The 26,427-nt window shown below is 56.5% G+C and overlaps 1 protein-coding gene across 1 annotated transcript; it reads right to left on the reverse strand.

Annotated features, from left to right (window-relative positions):
* Positions 1-2,064: 2,064 nt before the first annotated feature.
* Hif3a (hypoxia inducible factor 3 subunit alpha) lies at positions 2,065-25,155 on the reverse strand. The gene is made up of 15 exons (XM_077105913.1): positions 25,136-25,155; positions 24,784-24,974; positions 23,674-23,819; positions 22,063-22,147; positions 21,682-21,794; positions 21,056-21,264; positions 19,482-19,588; positions 19,122-19,269; positions 16,443-16,561; positions 15,526-15,716; positions 14,597-14,701; positions 9,221-9,492; positions 8,057-8,168; positions 6,614-6,692; positions 2,065-4,638 (listed from the first exon to the last, which is right to left on the reverse strand). The coding sequence occupies exons 1-15, from the start codon at positions 25,153-25,155 to the stop codon at positions 4,541-4,543; spliced, it is 1,995 nt and encodes a 664-aa protein (XP_076962028.1). The 3' UTR covers positions 2,065-4,540.
* Between the last annotated feature and the right edge of the window lie 1,272 nt (positions 25,156-26,427).

A 26,427-nucleotide genomic window follows, 5' to 3' on the forward strand; every position in this document is an offset into this window, starting at 1 on the left:
GCCGAGTGACCGCCGCCGCTGCCGCACAAGTGTCGTAAAGCGCGGGCCCCGAAGGCGCCCTTGGCGCGCCTGCGCAGGATCCCCCTCGCCATAGAGCGCGCGGAGGACAAGGTGACCAGAGGGTCCCCAGACAGCGCCCCTTGTAGGATGAGCCAATGAGGAAAGCGAAGGGGGCGCTCGGGGAAAAAAGGCCCGGCGTGGCCCCTGCTCCCAAGGTTACCGTGTTCCGGGGCCGCCGAAGTTTCTTGGGTCTTAAGGACCCCGCCGTCCTTTCGGGTTGACGAGTGGGTGGCAGAAGCAGGTGGCAGGCGGGGCTGCCATTCCAGGCAGCGGAGCCAGACCCGGGCGTCCAGCCACCGCCAATTCTTGTGTGACCTTGAACAAATCTGCCCCGGCCCCCCGCCCCTCCTAGTGCCTCAGTGACCCCTCCGGAAAATGGGTGCTTCCCAAAGTCCCAACCTCGCGGCTCGGGGGTTCTGATTGTTAACTGAGGACACCCCGAGCCCCAAGGAGCCTCGTTTGTCGCACTGTGTTCGTTCCCTTCTGTGTATTCAGCTTCCCAGATCCTGCTGAATCTTGGTGGTGACCGTCGCCGGTCGGTGGTCGCTTCCTCTCCCCACCTCCACTTTACCCTCCGTATGGCCGCCGCGGGCGGGGGGTCCTCCTAAATCGCTGTAAACCTGGACCACACCCCTCAGCCTTCCCTCGCTCCCCAGGGGGCCTCAGGAGAAGACCCTGGAGACCCGCGCCTGTCCAGCCTCAGGCAAACTCTCCGGGTCCCGCCCCCTCGGAGCCCTGCACGTTTTATCTTCTGTGCAGCTTTTCCAAACCCAGGGCCTCCACGCAAACGGGGGCACCACGTCCTTTAAGGCTCTGCTGTCGTTCCCCACTTGGAAGCATAATCTATCCCACCCAAACCTCTTGTCCCATCATCTGGCCCACCTTTTCCACCACCGCCAGCAGTCACCCTAGAAGGTAGGTGCTAACGTCATCTTCATTTTACTCATGGTGGTTTGCAGGGATCAACCTACAAGGTCACACTGAGAAGAAGAGACAGGCAGGATTTAAACCCATCTCATCAAATTCCTGTGCTCTTAATTTCTGCTCTACTGTAGGTACCAGAGCCAGCCTTGTGTGTTCCTGAGTTTTTCTTTTCTTTTTTTTTGAGGGGAGGGGGTGTTCTGCCCTAATCCAGCTCAGGCTGGATTCACACAGTTAAGGCTGTGTGACCTTGGGCAAGTGATCACCCTCTCTGAACCCATTTGATGGGGTCCAGTGGGGCTAGTAATGGTGCCCATCACACAGGATTAGAGGAGGTTTTATAAGATCACATGAGCACAGTATTTGGCTGAGGGACTGAAACAGACTAAGTACTTTTTATATTTACTCCATTGCAAGGGACAGTGCCTAGTGCTACAATGCGGGGTAGGGGTGGAGGATCTAGGAGGACCTTGTCCAGCTGGACAGGCAGGGAAGGCTTCCTGGAGGAGGGGTGCCTTAACCAGGATCTGAGGGGAGGAAGGCATCTGAAGCACCCCTGGGGGAGGGGGAGGGGGCAAGTACAAGGCTCAAAAGGGGTTTCCTTCCCTTGAAAAGATTCCTACATGGAACACAGGAGAGCGGTATGGGGGTGACAGCAGAGAGACGCGACAGAACAGACACTTCTTCCCACACACGGATCTGCAGACACAGTCGCTCTCAAGTGCACACACGCTCACTGGAGTACAGAGAATCATGTTACAGACACACATTGGTCCCTGGAACTAGTGTCAAACAGCCCCACGCATGCACACAGCAGCACACACACACACACACACACACACACACAGAGTGAATCATCTCCCCCAGAGACTCACCTACAGGTAGAAGGAATGACACCCCCATCACAGGCTCACAGAAGTCACCAAGATTCACACGTGCATAGAGGATGACACCACCAGGCACACACATTGAGACCCATGGAGGAGCTCAGGCCCCTTCACACACACACACACAGGATCAGAAAGTGAGGCGGACACCCAGCCTCCCCCGAAGCCACCCCACAGATGACTCAGTGCACAGAGCTGTGGTGCCCACCAAGGCGAGGTCTTTATGTGGTTGCAGGGACGTCAGTGGGATCCAGAGTCTCTTCCCTTCCCCTAGCCCAACATAGCTCCCTCCATGGAGGGCTCGGGTCACCCCCCGAGAGGGGGGGGCCGACCTGTCAGATCCTTTCCCCTCATAGCACCGGTCTGGACAGGCCACTCCCTGACAGAGAAGTGGGCAGTGCCTTCCAAAGAGGGGTGAGTGGGGCCGTGGGGGCTTCCTGTGGAGAGTAAGAGTAGCACCATCGTGAAGGGAGCTGGGGGGACAGGAGGGCACGCAGCTGTGGTGGAGAGCTGAGGAGTCCCGGCCTCCCTCCCCTCCACCTATGCAGACAGGACTGTGCGCAGGCCCGCGGCTGGGGAAGGCTCTGGTGGCCCCCAGGCGCCTGGGGTGAAGCCAGGTAAGTGCTATCTGGAGGGCTGGGGTAGGGAGGGGAGGCTTCTAGGACAGGGAGACCTCAGGAGGTGAGGCTGAGAGGCCTGAGCGTGAAGTTCATGAGCAGAGGTCCCGGAGGGTGGAGACCTGGGAGGGAAGACTGGAGACCAGGGTGGGTTGGTGCAAGTTCAGGGGCAGCGGTGGGGGTGGGGTCTGGAATGAGAGTCAGGGCTTGTGAGAGCCGAGGCCAGAGCAGTCCACAGGGCAAAGCTAGATTCTAGAATCAGATTCTAGAAGCATGTGGAGGCTGAGTTCTAGAAACTGAGGAATTTGAGTCTGAAATCAGAGGCAGTTGGAAGCTGTAGCCTAGAACCACAAGAATTTATAGAGTAATGAGAGAATTAGCAAATGTCCCCAGACCAAGTTCCAGAACACAGGGATTGTGGAATCCTAAGCTCCAGAATCAGGAGGAGGTGGGATTATAAGGGCCAGAACCACAGAAATCTATGAGGCAAAGGCCTATAATCAGATCTTTGAAGGTGAGTTCTAGACCCAGGGTTATGTGGAGCCACGTGATCCAGAGGGGGAGCTGGAAGACATGACGTCTAGAACCAAGGGAACGCAGAGGCCGCAGTCTAGAATGAGAAGACAGGCATAGCTCCATTCTAGAACCAGAGAGGTCACAGGCAATGATCTGGGATCAGAGGACCCTGACGGTTGCAAGGTCAAGAGGTTGTACAGTCTAGAACCAGTGAATGGCGGAGGTCACGAGGTCTAGAACCTGAGAAAACTGGCACGTGGTATCTGGCTCTGGACAGCCGGCACCAGATCAAGACACACACTCACTGCACTTCTCTTAAGGGAAGGTGAGTCTTGAGTGTAGAGAGGCGAAGAGGAATGAGCTGTGTCCACGAGGTTTGGAACTAAGATGATTTAGAAATTAGGAGGCCGAGATTTGGAACCCAATGTATTTCAGATCAGGAAAAACTAGAACCAAGGAAGCCTGCACTCGTGGGGTCCACAACCCAGGAAGGCTGGGTATGGTGGCTCCCAGTGGCTTAGGAGGCTGAGGCAGGAGGACTGCAAGTTCACAGCCAGCCTCAGCATCTTAGCAAGGCCCTGTCTCTAAATAAAAAATAAAAAGGGCTGGATGTGGCTCAGTGGTTAAGTGCTCCTGGTTCCATCCCCTGGGCCTGAAACCAAATGAAAAACTAAAAGAGGGAGTTAGGGAATGAGTTCTAGAACCAGCGGTGCTCACAGGCTCTGAAGCTGGGGGGAGTCGGAGGTTGTGTGACTGGAACATTTCTCTGGAGATGGGGAGGCTTAAACCCAGGGAGCATCAGGAAGTTGTGAGTTTAGAACGAGAAAGAGCCAAAGGCTGTGAGATCTGGAATCAGGGGTCTGGGGCTGTTGGGGTCCACCACAGACCATGCTCGAGGGCTAGGGGAGGCCGGAGGCTGCAGCCCAGGGCCAGGGGAGGCCGGAGGCTACACCGTCTGGAAGCAGAGAAAGTTCCAGGCTCCCCCTGAAGTAGGAAGACGGCGAGTGGAATCATTGTGCAGCGAGGCTGGGGCAGCGGAAGTCCACGGCAGGGCTGGGGGGCAGCTTGGGAGGTGGAGGTCCCTGGACGGGAGGTCTGACCCAGAGCTTTCCACCCCGCTGAGGCCCGAGGAGTGGGGACAATCAGAGTCCCACATTCTTACGGACCCCGGGCAGTTCATAGTGATTAAAAACCATATCATGAAAACACAAAAATAAAAACAATAATAAAGGAAGGGCAAAGAGACGTGACTGTGGCCACGATGCTCCCTGACCCGGCCCTCCCAGCCGATCCCAGAGTGAGCCTGAGTGCTGCGGGGAATGAGGTAACCAGGAGTCCTGAGAGGAGAGGAGGGGGCCGAGTCCCCCAGAGGTCACTGAGCGAGACCCCCGGGCCCCAGACGGTGCGGGCCAGGGGTGGGGCTGAGGTAGGCCCGAGCTGGGGGGGCACTCAGGACGGAGGCCCCCTCCTTGCGCTGGTGCAGGCTTGGAGTGTGGCTGAGGTCCCTTCCAGGTGGGAGGGGGAGGCGGGAGCGGCGGCTCAGCGGGCCTGGGCCAAGCCTGCCGCTGCCTGGAAGTGGCTTCTGGGCTGGACAGGATCCTGGCCTGGACAGAGAGAGAGCAGCGAGGGGCCCAGGCCTGTGGGGAGACAGAGAGTCAGGGGCAGAGCCCTCAGACCTGCCTCCCTCCTGGGAGTTCAGGGCAGGGGTGAGGCTGCCCTGTTGGGCCTCCAGCAGCAGCAAACCCGCTCTGTGGCTGGGGTGCGGCTCAGTGGTGCAGCTCTGGCCTAGTGAGACCCTGGGTCTGATCCTCAGCACCACAGCACAAACAAGAGACCCCTGATCTTGTCCTAATTTGATTCTAGGTGTTGTTACTTACTTGTTGGGTGACCGGGGGCAGATGACTTCACCTCTCTGGGCCTCAGTCCTCTCATCTATAAAATGGGCTAATAATAGACACCTTCCCAGGACTGCTGCAGGGTGTCATCGAGTAAAGCCACATAAAGTGCTCTGAGCGATAACTGATGTGTGTTACCTGGGAAACGGGGATAGTCGTACTGGACTCAAGCATGAGAGCTGCTCATCCAAAACATTTACTGAGCACCTACTAGGTGCCAGGCCCATGCCTGGTAGAGGAGCAAAGCTCCCTGCCCGGCTGGGGCTGATGCTCCAGGGCAATGGCCGTACACACACGACTTAGCACAAAGCTTGGCCCAGAGTGAGTGCTCAACCACAGCCCAGCCCTGCACACAGAACAGCACGGCAGTGACCAAGATAGCCCTGGCCCTGTCCTCGCGGGCACAGACCCACAGGGAGAAGACAGCCTATGGCCAAACAAGGACACACATGCCAGTGTGATAAGGGGTATTCAAGGACGTGAGCTCCTGAGGCCATGCAGGGCTTCAAGGAAGGGGTGACATTTACCTGATCTACAGGTATAGTAACTAGGCAAAGAATTCTGGGAAGAGCCTTCCTGGCAGAGGGATCAAGATGTGCAAAGGCCCTGAGGTAGCCTCTGGAGGAAGAGAACTCTAAAGTCATAGTGTCCTACAGAGGCCCCATGCAATCCGCCCCTCACCTTTCTCTGCCTCAGCCACATCAGCCTGCTTTTCCCCAAATAAGAGAGAGATGCTCCCACCTGGGACCTTTGCAACTTCTTATTCCCTTTTCTGGGACATTCTTCCCCCAGAAATCTTCAGGGTTCACTCCTGCAGGTCTCTGCTCAACTCTCTCCTTCTCAGTGAGGCCAGCTCTGATCTAAGCCCCGGCCCACCCACAACGCTCTTTCCCCTGCACGAATATTTCCCCAGTGGCGCTCGTTTTCCTCTCTTACGCTTTTTAAACTTTGAGACAGGGTCTCACTCAGTTGCCAGGCTGGCCTCAGACCTGCCATCCTCCTGCCCCAGCCTCCCTGGGATTTCAGATGTGCCGCACGCCTGGCTGCGCTTCCCTTTGAACTGCATTTACTCCTTCCTTATGGTCTCTCTCTCACTGGAAATCCAGCGCCAGGAAGGCTGGGGTTCCGCCTGCTTCAGCCAGTGTTTCTCTAGCACCTGGGACAGCGCTGGCACCCGCTGTGTGTGCATGAGGGAGAGTTGGTCAAGCCAGGTGAGGTGGTGGCACCCCTGTAACCCCAGGGACTGGGCGGCTGGGCAGGAGGAGCACAAGTTGGAGGCCAGTCTGGGCAGCCGAGCAAGACCCCATCTCAAAATAAATAAATAAGAGGCTGAGGGTGTGGTTCAGCTGTTGGAGCACCTCTGGGTTCAAACAGAGGGAGGAGAGTGGAATGAAGACAGTGGAAGTGGCAGAGGAGGGACACAGAGCAGGGTGTGGCCTGAGACGAGGCTCTGCCAGGCCCTGAGGGATGGGAGCCCCAAGTGGGAAGCTTCCTCTCTTTCTGAAAGGCTCTAGAAGGGTTTTGAGCAGGAGACGGCTTGGACCCGGCCTGATTCCGACTCCAAGGTGCAAGGCTGCCCCCTCAGGGTCTCCTCCCCACCGCGGCCCAGGGGAAGAGGAAGGGGCAGCCATGGAGATCACCTCCGGCCACGACAGTCCCCGCCACCCATCCAGCAGGAGAGGGACCCAGGGCTCTGCACTCCCAGGTCGCAACTCACCCAAGGGCTCGTTCACATCCAGGAGGCGGCTGCCGGGATCCTGCTGGCTCCCAGGGGCTGCTCCTGTCAGAAGGAAACTCTGAGGGAGAGACAAAGTGCCACCGTCACCACCGTCACCACGCCCACCACCCCACCCCCATCGATGTCCAAGGGGGCAGGTGGCACAGTGGTAGTTACGGCCACTCCTGGGGTCCAGTGGCCACCTGTCACTGTGTGGCTGTGGGCAAGTCACTGTCCCAGACACCTCTGTTTCCCTAGAGCCTCATTTTCTCCCTTCTCCCCGCTCTTCGGCCCTGGGAGGCGGCTCTGTGGGCGGCGTCCCCCTTGCTGCGGTTCCTGGGCTCAGCTGCCAGGAGGTGGGGGTGGGAGAGGGAACTGCTCTCGTTGCTCCCCTGCTGGTCGCTGTGGGTTGGCTGTGCCCTCCATGGAAGGTTCCAGCTCTATTAAGGCTCCCTATTCTCCCCAGGACCCAGAGGTCACCCCTGTCACCTTGTGGCCAGGGTTAGTGCTGCACCAGCTGTTTCCCTGCACCCTGGCCGTCCCCTGTGAGTTAGTTTCCTGCCTAGATTCCGAGGAGGAAGGTGTTGGCCCTCATGTGAACAAATGGGCATCATGACAACGCACTCCCAAGAGTGGTCACGGGACTAGGTAAGTTAACCATGCAAGGCGTGGTGAGTCATCAGCTGCACATAGTAGGCACTCAATAAATGTTGGCTGTTGATAATATCCTCCACACCCCTCAAGTTCAAAAAGCCCTCTGTAGATCAAGGGGCAAGAGAGCTCTTCTCTGGGCACCATGGAAGGTCCTGGAGGGAGCCTTGTGGAAGGGACACGTCCAGGCTGGCTTTAGAAAGGACACCCTGTTTGCTGTTGTGCAGTGTGGACAGCAGGGTGAGGCTGGAGGCAAGGAGACTGGAGGGGAGGCTGCTTGGTTTAGTTGGGTTGGGCATACATCAGCGACCGCCCACAGTCATCTGGGGGCCTGATCTCACTGAGTCCCCACGACATCCTGTGAAATGTAATCAGTGCCATTTTCCAAAGGAGGAAACTGAAGGTCAGGGTGTTAACACGACCTGCCCAAGTTCTTGGGCAGATCTGGGGCCTGAAGCCAGTCTGGCTCTAAGGTTTATACCTTCAGCCCCACACTGGGAATCCAAGGCCGGGCCTGCTCCTGTCTTGGGAGGGTCCCCTGCTGGTGCTGGCCTCCCGCACCTCTCCCCTCACCCTGCTCACGTTTCTTCGTGGCACTAATCATGGATTGGCAACACCTTCTCATACCCATGAGCAGAACTAGAAGATCAAGGTCCTGGTTCAGCGGGACCGTTGATCTTGCGTTTGACCTTCAGCCGGCCCCTGGCCCTCTCTGGTTTGCCCATCTATAAAACAGGAGGTTTGAGCCTGCTGGCTCCAAGTGGGGGGGAACCCCACCAGCCCCAAACATACCAGGCTGAGGGGAGGCAGCAGAAAGCTTTCGGGCTGTAGGCTGGGGGGCCGCTTGGGGGGTCTCACTCCCAGCAGCTCCACCCCCTCGTCCACTGAGCTGTGGGCCAGGGCCCTGGGGAACAACAGGCAAGACTCAGAACACAACAGACCCAGGGCAGGGGCTGCACCTGTGCCCCCAACTCACGCCACGCACCGGCCCAGCGACCCATCAGCTGCCTACCCAGCCAACTCCTAGCCATTGCCCCCCACCCGCATCCACCCACCCACTTGTCCATCTGTCCACCTACCCACTATGTTCATTAATTCCCTCCTTCCTTCATTTAATAAGTCTTTATTAGGCACCTCCCAAGCTGGGAGCCTTGGGCAATGGAGATGTATCCATAAAAGTCTCACGAGGATAGAAAAGGGACTCTCTGGAGATCAAACAGGCAACGGCTGCCACTTGGATAGCGGAGACTAGTAATCTAAGATCATTGGAGGGGGACCCGGCAACATTTTGTGTGGGTGTACATTTTCTTAGGAAGGGAGTCTACAGCTTTCAACAGGTTCTGGGGCTGGGGATGCGGCTCAGCGGTGAGGCCCTGGGTTCCCCCCAGCACCACACACACACACACACACACACATGTCACCTCACCAGCTCCCATGGGTGTTGGGAGACAGTTCTAGGCACTGCTGGCTACCGCAGCAACACCTCTCCACCCCGCGGATGAACCCTATGGTGCTTCACCATGAGCTACATGACCCCAGGCCTTTTGAAACAGGGTCCCACTAAGTTGCTTAGGGCCTTGATAATTTGCTGAGGGTGGCCTCCAACTTGAGATCCTCCTGCCTCAGTCTCCCAAGTTGCTGGGATCACAGGTGTGCACCACCTGTTACTGGGAGAGAAACTGTCACCGAGTCAGATTATGTTCCGAAGGAGTAATCCTGGCTGAGGGGGGGTTGGGGTTGGCAGTGAGTGTCACAGAGGGTGCTCCAGAGGTGACAGCTTAGGAAAAGGCAGAGAGTTTGGAACAAACTTCCCTTGTGCTGGGGACAGAGAAGCCCTGGCCGGGGAAGTGCTGGGGCAGGGGGATGACTGGTATGGGAAAGGCGGAAGGAGGGGGCAGGGCAAGGCAGGGACAGGGACCGTCCACCTTCACTCCCGCCTCCTTTACTCTGGCTCACCTCTTCCGAGCCCCGGCCGTGGGGCCGGATGCTGAGGGGTCCCCTCTGGAGGGGCTGGAGCAGTTCAGACGGGGGTCACTCCCCCAGCGGGGCAGCAGGGAGGACTCGGGGGTCAGGGGCGACAGGCCGTGGAAGCTCCGCGCCCGGGGCCGCCGCACAGCCCCTCGGGGTCTGTGGTAGGTGCTGGGAGGCTGCTGGCTGGCGCTGAGCTGGAAGTCGTCATCCATGGAGATGTAAGGGGCCAGCATCTCCAAGTCCAGAGCATCGGCGTCCTGCAGGGGACGGGCAGGGGTAGGGAGTTAGGAGCTCAAGCCTCGGACTTTAGAGGACCTGGGATGGAGTCCCAGCTCCACCACCTCCAAGTTGCATGGCTGAGGTCAGGAGTCGGAGATTCAGATTCTGCATCTGTGAAACGGGTATAAGGACTAAGTGGTGGTCAGGCACAAGATGGCCCTCCAAGATCCTCCTCTCTTGGGATTCCCACCCTAGCTGGTGCCCAGTGACTGGGGCTGACCTGGTCACAACAGGAGACGGTCTTCTATGACTTCCACACTGGGTTATAAAAGGCATGGTGCTGTCCATCTCTCTCCCCCATCACTTCCTGACTAGCTCCACGGAGAGACCCCCCAACCCACCAAGGAACTAAGACCTTTGCCCACAGCCCAGCGAGTGACCTTGGAAGTGAATCCTCTAGGCCTTGCCAGGCTTTCCAAGAGACCCCAGCAGAAGCCACCAGCTAAATGGCTCTCAGACGGTGACCCTTGGGAAGTAGGTGAAGTTACAAATACTCAGTGTTTGAACCTCTACCTTTGGGGTAATTGATGATCCAGAAATAGATACGAGATTTTGATACCGAGAGTGGGGTGCTGCCATTAACCCAAATCTAAACTATAGGAGTGGCTTTGGAACTGGGCAGGGGTCAGCAGACTGTGGAGCAGGTTGAGAAGTGTGTCGCTGCCGTGTTAACTACTCTCAGATCTGGGACGTCCCCCAGAGTCCATGCGTTGACAGCATGGCACCTCATGTGGCAAGTCAGGGGAGGGGTTTTCAGGCACTGACCGGCTCTAGGGGCTCTGACCTCCCCAGTGGATTAATCCACGGAAGGATTCACTCATAATGGATCGTCAGTAGCTTAGTTCACGGTAGCTGAGTGGAACTGCGGAGCCCTGGCTGCAGGAGCAGGTCGCTGGGGCGTGCCTGGAGGGTGACTTCTCCCAGGGCCCTGCTCCCTCTCCCTCTCTCTCCCGCTTCCCAGCTGCCATGGGCTGAGCGGCTGTCCTCCGCCAGGTCCTTTCACCTGATGTCTCTGCAGTAGCATCAGCTGACCTGGACGAAGACCTTTGAACTGCGAGTCAAACCCTCCTCTAAGTTGTTCTTTCAGATGTTTTGGTCACGGTGACGAAAAACCTAACACAGCTTTGAAAAAAGCCTCTGTCACAATCTGAACCCTGCGGCTGCTGGTGCAGGCTGAGGAGGAAGGGAGGCGAGGGGACAGGAAGCGGAGGAGAGAGCCACACGGAAAGGAGGAAATGGAACTGGTGAGCTGGGGACCAGCCGAGGAGGCTGCAGCCAGTGTCGGGGGCCACCTAGTGCTTCCCATCCCTCCAGGTAAAAGGCAGGAGGAGATGGAGAAGCTAGAGGAGAAAATGTCACCATGAGGGAACTGGGATTCTCAAATGCGAATTTGAAAATCGTTTATGAATTTGGACATTCTCCACCTCTCTGTGTGCTGAAGAATTAACTTTGGGCTGGGCTTGGGGCTCGGTGGTGGAGCACTTGCCTAGCATGCATGGGGCCCCGGGTTCCATCCCCAGCAATGCATAAAAAATTAAAAAATAGAATTAACTTTCTCCCAACTTAAGTCTTGCCTGGGAGATCAGAAAACCCCTGGAACCTCAAGGGGTAGCCGCGTCTGCTGTTCGCCATTGGTCCTTGGAGTGTGCCTGATGGTTTACACAAAACAGGTGACTCGTGAGAGTCTGTGCTGATGAGATGACTCTGATAGACAGGGCACTGGCCCTGACAGAAAGACCAACATGTCACTCGAGGGTTGGGGCTTTGGGCCACACGGAACCAGCCTGACCTCCGGGGAAGGCGGGGGCAGCCCTGGAAACTCCATTCAATCATGGGGCGATGACTCGGTCAGTCCAGCCTAGCTAAGCCTCTGTTAAAAACCCCTGGACAGTGAAGCCTGGGTGAGCTTTCTGGGCCAGCAAGACTCCACATGCACGTTGCCAGGAGGGTAATGTGTCCCTAAGGGCAAGAAAACTTCCCACGGGAGACCCCTCCAGCCCAGATGCCACCTCCAGCATCTCTTCCTTTGCTTCTGGTTTGTATTCTTTCGCTATAATAACTACAGTTGTTGCCAGATGTGGTGGCCCATGCCTGTAATCCAGCAGCTCAGGAGGCTGAGGCAGGAGGATCTCAAGTTCAAGGTCCGCCTCAGCAATTTAGCGAGGCCCTAAGTAACACAGTGAGACTCTGTCTCAAAATTAAAACTAAAAAGGGCAGGAGATGTGGCTCAGGGGTTAAGTGCCCCGGGTTCAATCCCTGGCACCACAACAACAACGACAAACAACAACGACAACAACAAGAACACCCCCAAACCCCACAGTGAGCACAGGCCTGTGCTACATAATGATGTCTGGTCAACCATGGCCTCCATATGGACGCGACTCCATAAGGTCATAGTGGAGCTGAACAGTTCCTCCCACCTAGTGGCGCTATAGCTGTGTAAGGTCCTAGTGCTGCGAGGGGCCAGGTCTGTGGTGATGCCGGTGGAAACAAAGCCACCGCGTTCCTGGTCACATAGAAGCTGAGCACACACGGTGGTGTCCAGTACAAGGTATCGGACAGTGATGACGGACACCTGTGCTGCTGGCCTACGTCTTCAGCCTGCTGGGCCTTTAGGGTTATTTTAGAGCACGTTCCTTGGACGTCTGAGAAGAGTTGGCTGAGCCAGGGGCGGTGCTCACCCAGAGTCCCAGCCACTCGGGAAGCTGAAGCAGGATGACCACGTGAGCCCAGGAATTGGAGGCCAGCCTGGGCCACAAAGCAAACCCTCCCCTAAGTAAACAGACAGATACGTAAATAAAGCTTGCCGTGTGATAGTAGGTATGCCACGTTACACCCGCAGCAGCCTCACACACACTGCGGTTCACAGAGTGTGTTGATCACATCCTCTTGGGCTTGATTTAATCTCTGCTGCCCACTCTTCATGGCCCTAGAAGCCCGAGGCCATGTGTGGAGAGTACACCTTGGAGCTTCGGTGTGTGGCTGGCTGCACCACAAGATGACATGGCCTAAGGCTGCGTTCCTCAGAATTTTCCTGTCATGAAGTGACACAGGACTGTCAAGTACCTTCCTGAACACTAAGATGGGAAGCCTGCCAGTCAGAAGTGATCCTGAGGACCCCTAAACTTGCAACTGCTGTCAGAAGTCCTGGGTAGAGCTGGGCGTGGTAGCACACACCTGTAATCCCAGTGACTCGAGAGGCTGAGGCAGGAGGATCACAAATTGGAGGCCAGCCTCAGCAACTTAGTGAGACCCTGTCTCAAAATAAAAAAAATAGAAAGGGGCTGGAAGTACAGCTGCTCGGTGAGAGAGCATCCTGGGTTCAGCCCCAGTAGTGGGGTTGCTGGGGGTGAAGAAAGAAACACGGATGGTACTAAATGAAAAGAGCCCTTTGGATCACCAAAGTTCTTCCTTTTTCTTTCTGTTTAAAAATCTGAATTGGCTTCATTTTCAATTCTTGAATTTGGCAACACTTCATTCCATAAAATAGAGCAAGTATTTCTGGACCATCCAAATTCTAGTCAGAGAAGCAGGTTGAAAAGCTCCTGAGGGGGCTGGGGATAGCTCGGTTGGTAGAGCGCTTGCCTGGGCTCGATCCCCAGCACCAAAAAAAAAGCTTCTGAGTTGTGAATCCATGTCACTTTTTTTTTTTTTTTTTAGATTGGGGATTGAACCCACGTCGTAGGGGGATTGCTTAGCCACTGAGCCACATCCCCAGCCCTTTTTTAATTTTTTTTTGAGACAGGGTCTCGCTCAGTGGCCCAGGCTGGCCTTGAACTTGCCTCCACCACCTGAGTTCCTGGAATTACAGGTGTGTGCCCCTGCACCTGGCTACATGTTACCTTTTATGAGAAAGGGGCAGTGACTCGGGGTGAGGGACCAGTAGCTCAGAGGGTGGCATCTAGAGCCATGGAGAAAACCCCTGGGAATCAATCGGGCACCAGAGTCCCCACGCAGGACTCCCGAGATCTGCCAGATCAATCACAAACCGCTGTGGACGCGGACCCTCAATGCTGCCTCTCTCCCGCCTTTTTGAATAGGAGTGCCTATGGCAGTCCTGTGCCTGTCCCACCTCCACAGGCTCGGTGTGCAGTGGGGGACTTGTCTCCAGCTCACAGGCCAACAGGGGCTGACCTGAGGAGCTCCGGTTCTGCACAATGGGAAGGACCTTGGCAGGCCTTGGGAGGGGGCGAGCAAGGCCTGAGTCATCGGGGTCCCCAGTGGTGCACGCTCTGTGTAGCTGCCTGCCACGCTGTAGGGGGCGGGTTCTGCATGACCAAGATGACAGGGCAGGAGTGCTGCGCGTCAGATCTGAGAACAGGTCATGAGAGACACCGCCTTCTGTTTTGGCCTCTCCTCCTGTCTCCCTGTCTCCCTTTCTGTCTGTCTGTCTCCTGGTTGGATTGCGTGCCTTGAGCCAGCTGCCATGCTCTGAGGACAGTTCTGCAGCCTGCATAGTGACAAACTGAGGCCTCCACCAAAGCCAGGGAGGCGCTGGGGCCGGTCGGCACCACACGCACGAACCTGGGGACAAATCCTCTCGCCCCAGGTAGTGCCACCTAAGAGCCCGACTTCAGCCTCTCGGGAGACCTAAGTCACCCAGCCAAGCGTCTCCTGAGGTCCCGGTTCTCAGAAACCGCGAGACATAATAAATGATGATTGTTTTATGGTGATGAGTTTTGGGTCATTTGTTATATAGCAATAGGTGGCTGGTGCACCATGTCCCCCAGTCACCCGATGGACCTGTTCAATCAAGCACCCACTCAAATGTCATCTGTCCATTGTCACCCAGTCAACGACAATGGTCCATCTATGCAGCTATCCACCCAAACATCCATCTGTCCATCCTTCCAAATACCTGACGAAACACCACCCATCCAGCGTCACCCACCTAATGGATACAGTGATCCGTCTGTCCATCTGTCCATCCATCCATCCAGATATCTGCCTAAACTTCATGCATCCATCTCTGTCATCCACCTGACGAACACCATGGTCCATCTGTCCATCCACTCGTCCCTAAATCCAGAAATGTCAGTCCCCAGAGCACAGAGGAGAAGAGCTCCTGCCACGGCCCCTCACCTGAGCTGCGTCCAGCTCCGTCTCCGCTGCCCTGAGGATTCTCCCGCTGGGGAAGAGCCCGCGCGCGTTCTCCACGCCCACAGGTGGTTCACCTGGGAGATCAGCCTGTGGGGACAGAGCAGGGACTTGAGGGGCTCTCAAGCCTGGGGGTCAGGGTAGCAGTGGGGGGTCAAGCGTGAGACAGCGGGCCCCAAGGGCGTCAGGTAACAAACGTGAGTCCATCCTGGTGTGGGAACGCCAGAGCGCCCGGGCGCACGGGGATGGCCAGGCAGACGGGGAGGGCCAGGACAGCCGAGGCCAACACCCCCAGGCCTCAGCTCCAGGGGCCTGGAGTCCCAGCGCCTCGTCCTGGTTATCCTCCGTGTGTCTCCAGTGGCCGCCGGGCAGGGCCCTCAGCAGATAATCTAGACCCGCTGGGATCCAGGCCGGGCTGTGTGCAGGCCAGTGATGGGGGCAGCCGCCAGGGTCTACCGCGCACCTGGGAGGTGGCCGGCCCCTACCAGGTGCTTCCCAGGAACACTCTCACTTAACCCACAGTGACCACAGCGTGGCCCCTGTTCTGGTCTCCCGTCATGCAGGAGAAGAACCCGAGGCCGCAGGAGCTCACTGGCCCCCGGGGAACACAGCGCGTAAGGAGCAGGTTCTGGATTTGAACCCGGGACTCTGCAAGTCAAGCTCTTAGACATTCTTGACTCTTCGAGGTGACACAGCGGCCTGGTGCTTGGCCACAGCAGGACCATTGCTTGTGCCAGTTCAGACACGCTGGGGTTCCCAGCCCAGGCCGAGGGCCGATTCCCGAGTCCCAACTCAAAGAGTCTGGGGTCCAGGTCTCAAAGGAAGCCCAGCCCACCCCATCTCACCCTCCACAACTGACGGAGACACAGCCCAGGGCGCAGCAAGGTCAGGCCAGAGGCAAGGGGGCTGCTTACCGGAAGAGGGCTCTGGGGACGCGGCGCAGCCTGCGGGGTGCTGGGGGTGGCAGCTCCCGAAGCTCCATCTAGGATGGGCGCCAGGAGGCGGCGGAGGTCAGGGCTACAGAAACGGCGGGGGTCAGCGGCCAGGGTGGCCTCGCTCAGGGAAGGGGGGTGCAGGAAGGCCAGGATGCGGGGGCCGGGGGCATCTGCAGGATGGGGAGGACATGGGTGATCATCTAGGACCGAGGGCCAGAGCTCCCCAAGCCAAGCCCAGGGGACACAACCAATCAGGATGGCCACTGTCCTTAGCGATAGGGAGAAGGGCCTGCAGGACCCCTGGGGGACCCCTGCCCGCCAGGTGTTAACTTTAGTTCCCTGATTGTGGAGGGGCCCCAAATAGCGTTTGGTGATTCAGATGGGCCCAAGGCCCCCAAGGAGGTGCTAAAGTCCCTGGGGATCAAGTTGGCCATCACTGAGAAGAGGAAAGGACACGAGCAATCCACCCACATCAGAAGCATGGACATGGAGGGAAGCCCATCCAGGATGAGGGGCCAGGAGAAGGAAGAGGGAAGAAGGGGCCAGACTCAGGGGACCCAGGTTACTGGAAGCCACATAGTAGTAAGGTGTGGGCAATGGGGAGCCACAGCAGGATACAGAGGAGAGGGGCGACAGAGACTGAGACCATCAGATATAGAAAAGGGAGGATGGGAGAGAGAAGAGCATTCTGGGAAGGAAAATTGCATGTGCAAAGGCCCTGAGGCAAAAAAAAGGGTGTAGCAACGTCTGAGAGCTCTGAGGAAGCTGGTGTGTTCTGGAGGGTGAGTGGAAGGAGAGGAGGACAGGAAACAGGTCCCACAGGGCCGGGAGAGCCATGTTAAGGTCCATGTGCTTTCTTCCAAGGGTCCTGGGGACACAACAGCTCTGCTCCATACCAAGCCTGTGCCCAGGATTAGGGGCGTCCTTCTGAGAGAGGGCACCCCCCTGCAGGGGTCTGCGAGAGTGTTGCTCCGTCTGCTCCAGGGACAGCACCACACCCGTCTCTTCCACTCGGCTGGGGTACAAAGCAGACAGGGGAGTGGTGATGAGAGCGGTTCTCGTCCAAGCCTAGGCAGGCTTCAGAGACGGACGCCCTGTGCAGGAGGCAGCTGCACCCAGGGGCCGGGGAGTGTCTCCCAGAAAGAAATTCCCCGTGATTATTTGTTTCTTATCAGGATTTGGTTTTTGTTGACTGCTTTTTATAACACAGGCCAAGTAGCCCAAATTCAAAAATCCAAGATCCTAAACCTAATGAGTGGAAAGTTCTACACCGTGAAACTTGGTGACACGCCCCAAACTACTTGAAATATTGTGAAAGTGACCTTCAGGCCAGGTGCATAGGTACACGTGAAGCAAAATGGATCTTGTGTTTAGATTTGGTCCCTTTTCCAGGATACCCCATTAAGTACATGTGCAGATACTCCAAGGTCCACAAAACCAAACACACCCCCCCTTCTGGTCTCAAGCCTTTTGGATAAGGGATACTCAACCTGTGATGGCATTTAAACGAAAGTTAAATTTGTCACTTCCCAAGCTCCCTCTGTGGCAGGAAAGAGAAAAAGCAGCTGGCATCTAGCGCAGGCCGGTGGGTGGAGAGGAGGAGCCAGGAGCTGGGGTGGGGGACAGGGGGACAGAGGGGGAGGGTGCAGGGACAGCGGGGAGCCCGGGCCCAGGGGGCCAGCGAGAGGCCTGAACTAAGCAGTCTCCTTACAGATGTGCACTCATGAGCATCCTCTCCTAAAAGTATCCATGAAAAGCATATTTTTAACATTTTCTTCCTTACATTACCAAATATGAAGAACTCACAGAGCCCGGTTTTTATGAATAAGCGCTTGTTTAGGGAGCTTCTATTCATAGACATTTTTCATACTCCAGGGGACGGGTTTATAAATACATCCTTCTGATGTCCCCCGCATCTCCCGTCCCACCGTCTCTGGCTACAGAGACGATCCAGATGCTCGCTGGGCGATTGTGGGGACAGTGGGTGTGGGGCTGGGGACCACCCCTCATCTGCATCTCATCAGCATAAGCCAGGCAGGTGGGGGGCCTTCCCGTGGGCTCTGACCCCCTCTCCACCCTCTGGAAACCTGTCCTGGGTCGGAGACAACTCAACGTGGCCTGGACCAGAGCCACACTTACCCCCTGAAACACACAAGGGACACAACTGCACAAGTACACACACGTCCTGAGAGCACTCAGTGACACACACACACACACACACACACACACACAATATCATATGTTCCTAAAGTTAACTTTACCTGCCAGAAAACTCCAAGTGACATATATGGCTCACACCACATTTTTATAGGATATTTACCGGGGTAAGTACCAAACAGAGAAGGGGGTTTGCAATTTTTAAAAGCTCAGTCAAGGATGCCTGGCTGAAAACACAAGAGGGGAATTACAAATAGTTCTAAGTAAATGGGGCAAGTTATAATATCAGGAGAGAAAATGGGGAGACCTGACCTTGTGTGGTCTCTCAGGAAGTGATGTCTGATTTTAAACTGAAAGGGTGAGTAGGCATGACTCAGGAGAAAGGGGAAGACCGAGAGAAGAGGAGACTGCATGTGCAAAGGCCCTGAGGTTTGGCTGGTGAGTGAGAAGGGGAGAGAGGCGGGAGTCCCATAGGGCCTTGGACTTTCTCTTAAGGATACTGGGGAGCTGCAAAAGGGTGCTCTCAGTTCAGGGATGTGGGATGCAAACTACTTGAATTTCAGATACCTCCCAGATCTGGGAAAACCCCTAAGGTTTTGGAAACTGATGCCACGTCCTGTAAGATAACCTTCAAGGAAAAGCTGTAACTGGGTACGTCTGTCTTTTTGAGCGTGTGGTACTGAGGATAGAGTCCAGAGCCTTGGGAGTGCTCTGCCACTGGCCACACCTCTGACTCTTCTTGTGATCATCCACTGTCCTTGACACTCCTGCATTTCTCAATGGTGACAAAACTCTAAGGTGTGTGACCCATTAGGAACAACTAAAGTTAAAACCAAATCAAGCCAGGCGCAGTGGTACAGGCCTGTAATCCCAGCGGCTCTGGAGGCTGAGGCAGGAGGATCACGAGTTCAAAGCCAGCCTCAGCAACTTAGAGAGACCCTGCCTCTAAATGAGATATAAAAAAGGGCTGGGGGTGTGGCTCAGTGGGTGAGAGCCCCTGGGTTCCATCCCCAGGGCTCAAAAGGAAACAAAAACCCTCTAGGGTCAGAGAGCAGTTGCCAAGCCCTGAAAGCATTCTGGGGATGAGACGTGGAGGCAGCTGATGCGGCATGACATAAGCATGGCTTATGTCATCGTGTGCATCTGTCAAAATGCACAGAACCGTGTATCCAAGGGCGAATGTGCTCTGAGTGCAAACTTTAATTTTTAAAAAGACCCTGTGTCTCCGCCGCACTTATGAATTTAACTTAGAGTTCCTTTCCACTTACACGATCAAGACGCACACATGTCTGCGTGTACAGCCACATGCATGGACATATGCCCGGGACCTCATGTACACTCACGTGCAACACGCACACACACCCGTCCATGCACACGGACAAGACCCACGGGCACAGCCTCCGCATGGCCCCACTCACCTGATCAGGAAGTGGACACAGATGATGCTCTCTGACTGGGGGCCCCGGCCCCCTGACACCACCGTGGCCTGGGTCTGGGTCCACAGGTAGCCACCGCTCCGGGCCAGGAAGCGATATTGCCCCGTTACTGCCTGGCCCTTGCTCAGCACTGGGGACAGGGTGGAGGGAGGTCAGGGTCACAGAAGGGGACAGGAGGCTCCGGGGTGGGATGTGGAGGGGCCGGGAGGGTGGGGTGGCCTGGGGCTTGGGGAGCAGGAATTGGGTGGGTGGGGAGAGCTCCCTGGGGTGTGGGGAGCTGAGGACGGCATTGATGGGGGTCCATGTGGCAGCTGACTCCAGGCAGGGACTCGGGTCACATACAGGTGTGGATGCTCCTGCTGACCGCGTCGGAATCCAGGGCGTGGATGTACTCGTAGGCAGAACAGCCGATCAGGTCCTCAGGGCTATAACCAGCGACCTCTGCGATCCTGGGGTGCAGTGGAGGGTCAGGGCTCAGGGTTGGGGCAGAGAGGGGGTGGGAGGAAGAGGTGGGGACACAGGAACAAAACCAGCAAGGTGAGAGACAGGGTTGGAACAGGAAGGCAGAGAGAAGGAAACAGGAAAAGCGAGTGTAGAAGGGTTGAGTGTAGATAACAGCCCCCCCAAATCTCCACGTTCCAGCCCTCAGAACCTGTGAGCATGTACCCTGCACGGCACAGGGCGTTTGCAGACAGGATGAAGGTGAGGACCGAGGGCGGGTAGGACCCCGGATTATCCAGGGGGACCCAACAGCATCAAGGGGGTTCTTGGTAGAAGGGGGCAGTTTGGTGATGAATGGGGACTGAATGGGATAAGGGGCCAGGAGCCAGGGGACGCAGGTGGCCTCAACAGCTGGGGAGGCAGGTTCTTCCCTAGGCCTCAGCAGGAACCAGCCCTCAATTTTAGACTAGTCAGACTCATTTCAAATTCCTGATCTCCAGAACAGAGGGACAGGGAATTTATGTTATTTTGAGCCACTGAGTTTGTGGCAAGCAGCCATAAAAACCCAACACGAGCCAGGTGTGGTGGGGCACACCTGGGAGGCTGAGAAAGGAGGATGGCCAAGTTAGAGGCCAGGCTCAGCAACAGCAAGAACCCACCTCAACATAAAAATAGAAGGGGCTAGGGAAGTGGCTCCATGGTAAAGTGCCCCTGGGTTCCATCCCCAGCATCAAAAGCAAATCAAGAGACCTGATATAAGTGGAAAGGGAGAGTAAAAAAGCAAAGAGAGGAAAAAAAGTGAAACAGGAGGAAGAGAAGAAAGAAATTGCAAAGAAAAAAGAGAAGGAATAAAAAGAAATAATGATGATAATAATGAAAAATGAGACTCTCGTGTTCTATGCTGAGCAATGCACTTGAGTGTCAGGGTAACTCCACAAGGTAGGCACCATTATTCTCCCACAGAACAGTTGGGGGAATTGTGCACAGAGAGGTGAAGACATTTGGCCAAGGACACATAGCCAGGTGGAAACTCAAGCAAATCTGAGCCCAAAGTCAATGTTCCTGAGCATGACTCCACAGTGAGGGAAAGACGGAAAATGGAGGAAGGATGGGAAAGAAGGACAGAGGAGAGAGAGGGAGAAAGAAAGATGAAAGAAAGGGCAGAAGAAGAAGAATGAGAGTTTATGGAGTGCGTCCTGCTGTGTGTGTGTGGGGGCGGGCACGGTGCTAATTGCTCCACATAAACTGACTCATTTAAGAGAAGCAACAGAGGGACAGAGGGACAGAGGGACAGAGAGGGAGACGGTAAGAAAAGACACTAAGAGAGAAAATGAAAGGTCAAAAGGCCCACAGAGATTGAGACAGGCAGACACTCAGGACGCAGAGGGAACTGCAAACGGAACCAGAGCGTGGGGCGGGCGGGGGAGTGAATGTGGCAGAAGCCGGGCGGGGCGGGTCGCCGGGGCACTGCCCACCTCTCGTCGCAGTAGGTGAACTTCATGTCCAGGCTGTGGCGACTGAGGAAGGCCCCCCGGCCCAGCGGGGGCTCCAGGCTGCCTGGGTGGGGGATGGCTTCACAGATGAGCACCAGGCACTGCAGCGGGGGCTCGGAGCTGGGGCTCCCGGCGGGGGAAGGCTGTGCGGGGGGCTTGTAGACCCTCATATGTCCGGAGCAGTGCAGCACCTGGGCCGCGAGAGGGGCGGTGGGTCCCGTGTGGGTCCTGGGTGACCCACGGGGCTGGGAGGCAAGTCTCCGCAGGCCCCACAGGGAACAGCAGAATTCCTGACTTCAGAGTGTCACCTCAGAGAGCTCCGAGGACCCAGGTTCCAGCCCCACACGGACTCTTAAGTTCAAGTCCATAGAGATCCAGCCTGAGAAAGGTGACAAGGACCCTAGATTCCCCACCCCACGGACACCCAATTCCTAAATGCCCTAAAGTCCCCCTAGGCCCAGAATGAAGGAGCCCCGCAAAATCCTGGCCTAGGACACCGCGACTCCCAACCTCCCCAGACCTCCAGGGGCCCAGGCCCCGCCCCCGCAGGCCCGGGCCCCGCCCCCGCAGGCCCAGGCCCCGCCCCCGCAGGCCCGGGCCCCGCCCACCTTCCAGGTGGCTGCCTTGAGGTTGAGGGTGCGCCCTCTGCTGGTGAGGGTGCTCTTCATGCGCAAGGAGAAGCACCGCTCCGTGGGGGCCTCGGGCTTCTTCTTGGACAGGCCTGGGGAGGCAAGGGGATGGCGGGCAGGTCACCCGCAGCTGCAGAGGGCCCAGCGCCCTCCAGCACCTTGGCTGCTAAAGGCGCCCCTCCCTGACGCGCAGAGCGATCGTCCACGGGAAGGGTATGTCCCTCAGAGCCAGGCAGGGGCCATTTCTCCTCTTCACTATGCCAATCCGGTGGTCCAGAGGAAGAGGGGGTGCGCCGGGGGTGGGGTGAGCCTCAGCTTGCTCTCCTGTAGCGTGGGGAGAGGGGCCTCCAGGGCACTCACTTGGGCTGGGGGTCAGGGCATCCTGGAGCTCCTCTTGGTCGCAGGGATGGATGAAATCGAAAACACTGTGTCCGATGAGCTCCAGCTGCCAGAGAGGGGCAGAGCAGGGGTCGGAGGAAGGCCGCCTAAGGGGCCCCTGGCCCTTTGCCTCTTCTCTCCCTCAGCCCTGCCCCAGTTCCAGCCTGGGGTGCTCCTCTGTCTCTCATTCATTATCACTTATTCAGCACCCACTGCTTGCCAGGCCCTCCAAGTGGGGGTGACCCCACATACAGAGCCCTGCCTTGCAGAGCCTACCGGCTAGTCTGGGGAGACAGACAGTAAAGAAACCAAATAAAACATTTAACAAGGATATGATAAGCACCAGGAAGGCAACCACGGCTGGGGAAAGTGATGTAATGATGGGAGGCTGTTTTAGAAAGAGTGGCCCCTTGAGAGTTTCTTTGACATTAAAAAAAATTTTTTTTGTTGAACAAATCAAGTGAGGTGGTCTTGTGGCCCTGGGGTGAGTGTATTCTAAGAAGGAAAACGGCACGAGCCAAGGCCCTGAGGTGAACCATGCCTGCTAGGCAGGAGACCCAGCTGCTTGCTTCAGTCTAGGAAATGAGCCTAGTGGTGGGAGAAGGGACAGATGGATGGGGACCCACAGGGGCTCCCAACCTGGTGGTGGCAGAATGTCATCCCACTCTTCTGACACTACCTCTTGGAAATTGGAAGCCTGACTCTGCCCCTTCCTAGCTTGGGGACCTTGGGACATTCCCCTCTCTGAGTCCAAGAGTTCACACCAACAGAGGAACTGGTACCCGGAGTCAGGTAATGAGGCAGGGGAAAGGAACAGAGGGCCACTGTGGAGTCCATGTATGTGAAACAGAAAAAATAACAGGAATCCCCACATGGGGCTTGCTGTGGAGACTATTAACCAGCTCTGTTTTCTAAACGTCTCTTGTCTCCAGTTGCCCACCCCCATGGGCCCTGCCCTCTTCTCCCACTTGTGACCCCTTGCTGATCTCCCAAACTCTAGTCACTCTCCCTCCAACTCTATCCCCAGGAGGACTCTTTCTTTCTAAAGTGTGAATCTGATTCTACCCCTCTGGCACACCCTCTCCCCTGCTTCCAATCATTCCATGGCTCCCCAGTGCCCTGGACACAAACCTTCTAACTTGGCCCTACACTGTCCTGCCCTTGCTCATCTCTTCAGCCTTCTCTCCCATCTTCTTCCACTGTGCCCTGCTCCGGCTGGTGAACCTCTCCATCTTCCCACAGTGCTCTGCTTCTCTCCGCTCTGATCCCCTTGCACATTCTGGTTGCTCATTCCATCCTGGTCTCCGCTGGTCCCGCCCACTTCACACACCTCTGCCTGGCCAGGTCCTTCAGGTTTCAGCTTGGCTGTCCTTTTCTCCAGGAATCCCCAGTCTCCCCCTCCCCCCTCCAGGCTTGGTCAGGTGCCCTCTACCCCTGTTCCCACAGTCCTAGTCTGTCCCATCTCAGCCCTGACTATTCGGTCTTGCTGTCTGGTGACACACCTGTATCCCCTCTGTCCTGTGAGTCCCGTAAAGGCAAGGCCAAGGCTATGTGGTCACCAGCTCGGGGCCAGGCACAGAGCAGGCAGCTCACCTGACTGAGGCCCAGGTGTTTGCTGACATTTTCCGACAGGTAAGCCATGTCTCCCTCGGCGGTGAGCACCATGAGGAAGCCCTCCAGGGCCTTCAGGTAGCAGGCATCCAGTGGCTCTCCTCCTGCTCCCACCTGGTTCCACTCCCCTGGTGCCCGGGGCGGGGGTGGGAGGGTCAGTCAGTCCTGGGCCCACTGCAGCCAGCCTCCCTCTCCTTTCCTCACTGAGAGGAACTTACAGGTATGTCCAGGTGGGTGGGGGTACATCCTAGTGGCTTGGAGTCCCAAGCTTTGGAATTGGGAGCAGGGCCTTTCAGGAGGCAGAATTCTAAGGGAGTGTGACTCCTAGGAAGGCAGACCCCTAAGAAGATGCAACACCAGGGGTCCAAATTCAAGAGGGCCAGGACCTAGGGGCGTCAGACTTCTAGCTTCCCAGAATTCTTAGAGGACAGGACCTTCCAGATGGGCAGAATCATAAAGAAGCAGAGACTCCCAGGGGACAGAATTCTAAGAGTGCAGTCTCCCAAAGAAGTAAAATGTTGTGGGGCCGGGAAGTCTAATGGGCAGAGCCTGCCTGAGAGTAATTCGATTTCCTCCATAATAAAACCTTTCCAAGGTCCTGGGAGTCCAGGTGCGCGTGGGAGTGAGGGTGGGGGGGGGAATTCTGCAGAGTGGAATTCTAACTGGATGAAAATTCAAGGGAATGGCTAAGGGAACAAGCTATACAACCGATGGGAGGGAAGAGGAACTCTCAAGGAATTAAAGCTGAGCAGTGGGGCATCCAGGAAAATCTCCTAAGGCACCAAATCTAAAGGTTGAGGGGCCTCAGGCGGTTAGGGCCCTCGCTTTGAGTTCTAAGGAGGCGGGGCTTTTCAAGAGCGCGTCCAGGGGGCGGGGCCTTGAAAATGATAGACTACTAAAGGGGTGGGGCTTCCAGGAGCACTGGGCTCCGACTGGCCCTGCACTTGAAGAGGCGGGGCCTCGCCCGAAGAGCGGATTCCAGGGAGGTGGGGCTCCACCGGGAAAACTCCACCAGGGGGCGTGGCCTCGTCGGGCTCAGGCTTCCCGGAGGAGGAGCCTCCCAGGGGCTGGAATTCCAGGGGCGGGGCTCACCTGCGGCACAGAGGCGGTGCATGCGCAGGTAGCTGATAGTGAGGCGCATGATGGAGGCTTTGTCCAGGTGGGCGCTGACGCCGCGCGCGAAGGGCAGCGTGTGTGCCAGCTGGTACAGCACCTCGGTCTCCTGGCTGCGCCGGCTGCGGGCCGCATCCCGGGACTTCTCCTTGCGCAGCTCGGTGCTGGACCTGCGGGCGTGGGCAGCGTTCACTCGCGGAGTTCCGGGAAGGGAAAGAGATGGATGGTACCAGCAAGTGGGGCGTCTGGAGCCCGGGCTCATCGGCCTCGCTGTGTGGCGTTCTGTGGTCTGGAATGTTACAATCTGAGCCCTCCTAGCCCTGGGTTTTACCTGTCCTGGTGCCAAACCATGCTGCCCTCCTGGCGCCTCGCTCCTCTCCGTGGCATGCTTCAGACCGCTCTGTCCCCTCCCTGACTTCTATGCAGTTTATTTCCCGAGCCGGGGACGCCCGGGGGACTGAGAGGCCTCCTGATGGGAGGGGGATGGCTGAGCTGGCCAGGGGCCAGAAGAGGGAGGGAGCTTGAAGATGGCTGGAGCTTCCCAGGTCCCCTGCCCTTCAGCCTCTGGGAGCCCCCTGCACTGTCCTTTCCCCTCCTCAGTGAGCTGAGTCCTCAGAATCTTGGAGCAGAGATATCTCAAAGTCTAAGGAGGCACCAATAGGGGCCCTAAGGGGCCGCCCGCCAGGGTGACACAGCAAACCAGCCCCTACTTCTGCCCAGCAGATAGCTCTTCACCCTCTACCTTTTAATCAACTTCAAATACCTGAATTTTGCGAGTGGGGCTGGGCTGGGGGGATGAATACTGTTTTGTTAGAAACATCTGCTACGTATCCGGTTTTCCTATATCAGTACCGGTGCCAAGTGGGAAACCCTCGTAATGCCCAGACAACTCTCAAGGAAGCAAATCCATTATCCCCATTGAACAGACCAGGAAACGGAGCAGCGAGGTGCAGCATACTTGCTGCTGATGTGAGGCCAAGGATTGAACAGGGGTCTGCCTGCTCTCCTAAAATTTCTCTGTTTTATGGCCCTGGATTTATGTCCAAGTTTTAAAGTGTATCACCCTGTTTCTGCCACCATCTTTGAATTCAAACTCCATGTCTATCTGAAGCTGTAGTTTGGCTTTTGAATAAAAAATTAAAGGGTATCTTGCATCTTGTATTATATATGTAGTCTTATCTACATTTATAATATTGGCAAAAACCATTCCTAATAAGCAGCCATCAATTGCTAAGCATTATGGGTGTGACGCTGCAGGTATTCTGCTGGGTGCACTCATGCCATCCTCAGGGGACATCTAGAGGGAAGCTTTTAGACTTTCCATTTTTTGAAGGGAAAACTGAATCTTTGCGAGATGAAGTCCTTTGCCCAAGAAGTCAGAAGGCCAGTACCTGGCTGAGCTGGGATTTTAACCCCAGCACTGAGGTTCCAAAATCTGCAGTCTTTTCTCTGATCCCCTCCTTGTGACCCCCCACCTCACTCCCAATGAAGCAGAATATCTAGGAGGGGAGGCTGTCCCTTCCTAAATTCAGGGGAGCTGAGGTCATTTCTGGGGTGGCATCAACCCCACCCCCTAGCATGAGGGGTGCAGAGGGAAGAAAAGCACTCAGTTCAAGGCACAGA

The sequence above is a fragment of the Callospermophilus lateralis genome, chromosome 18, assembly GCF_048772815.1.
Source record: "Callospermophilus lateralis isolate mCalLat2 chromosome 18, mCalLat2.hap1, whole genome shotgun sequence".
Lineage (NCBI taxonomy): Eukaryota > Metazoa > Chordata > Mammalia > Rodentia > Sciuridae > Callospermophilus > Callospermophilus lateralis.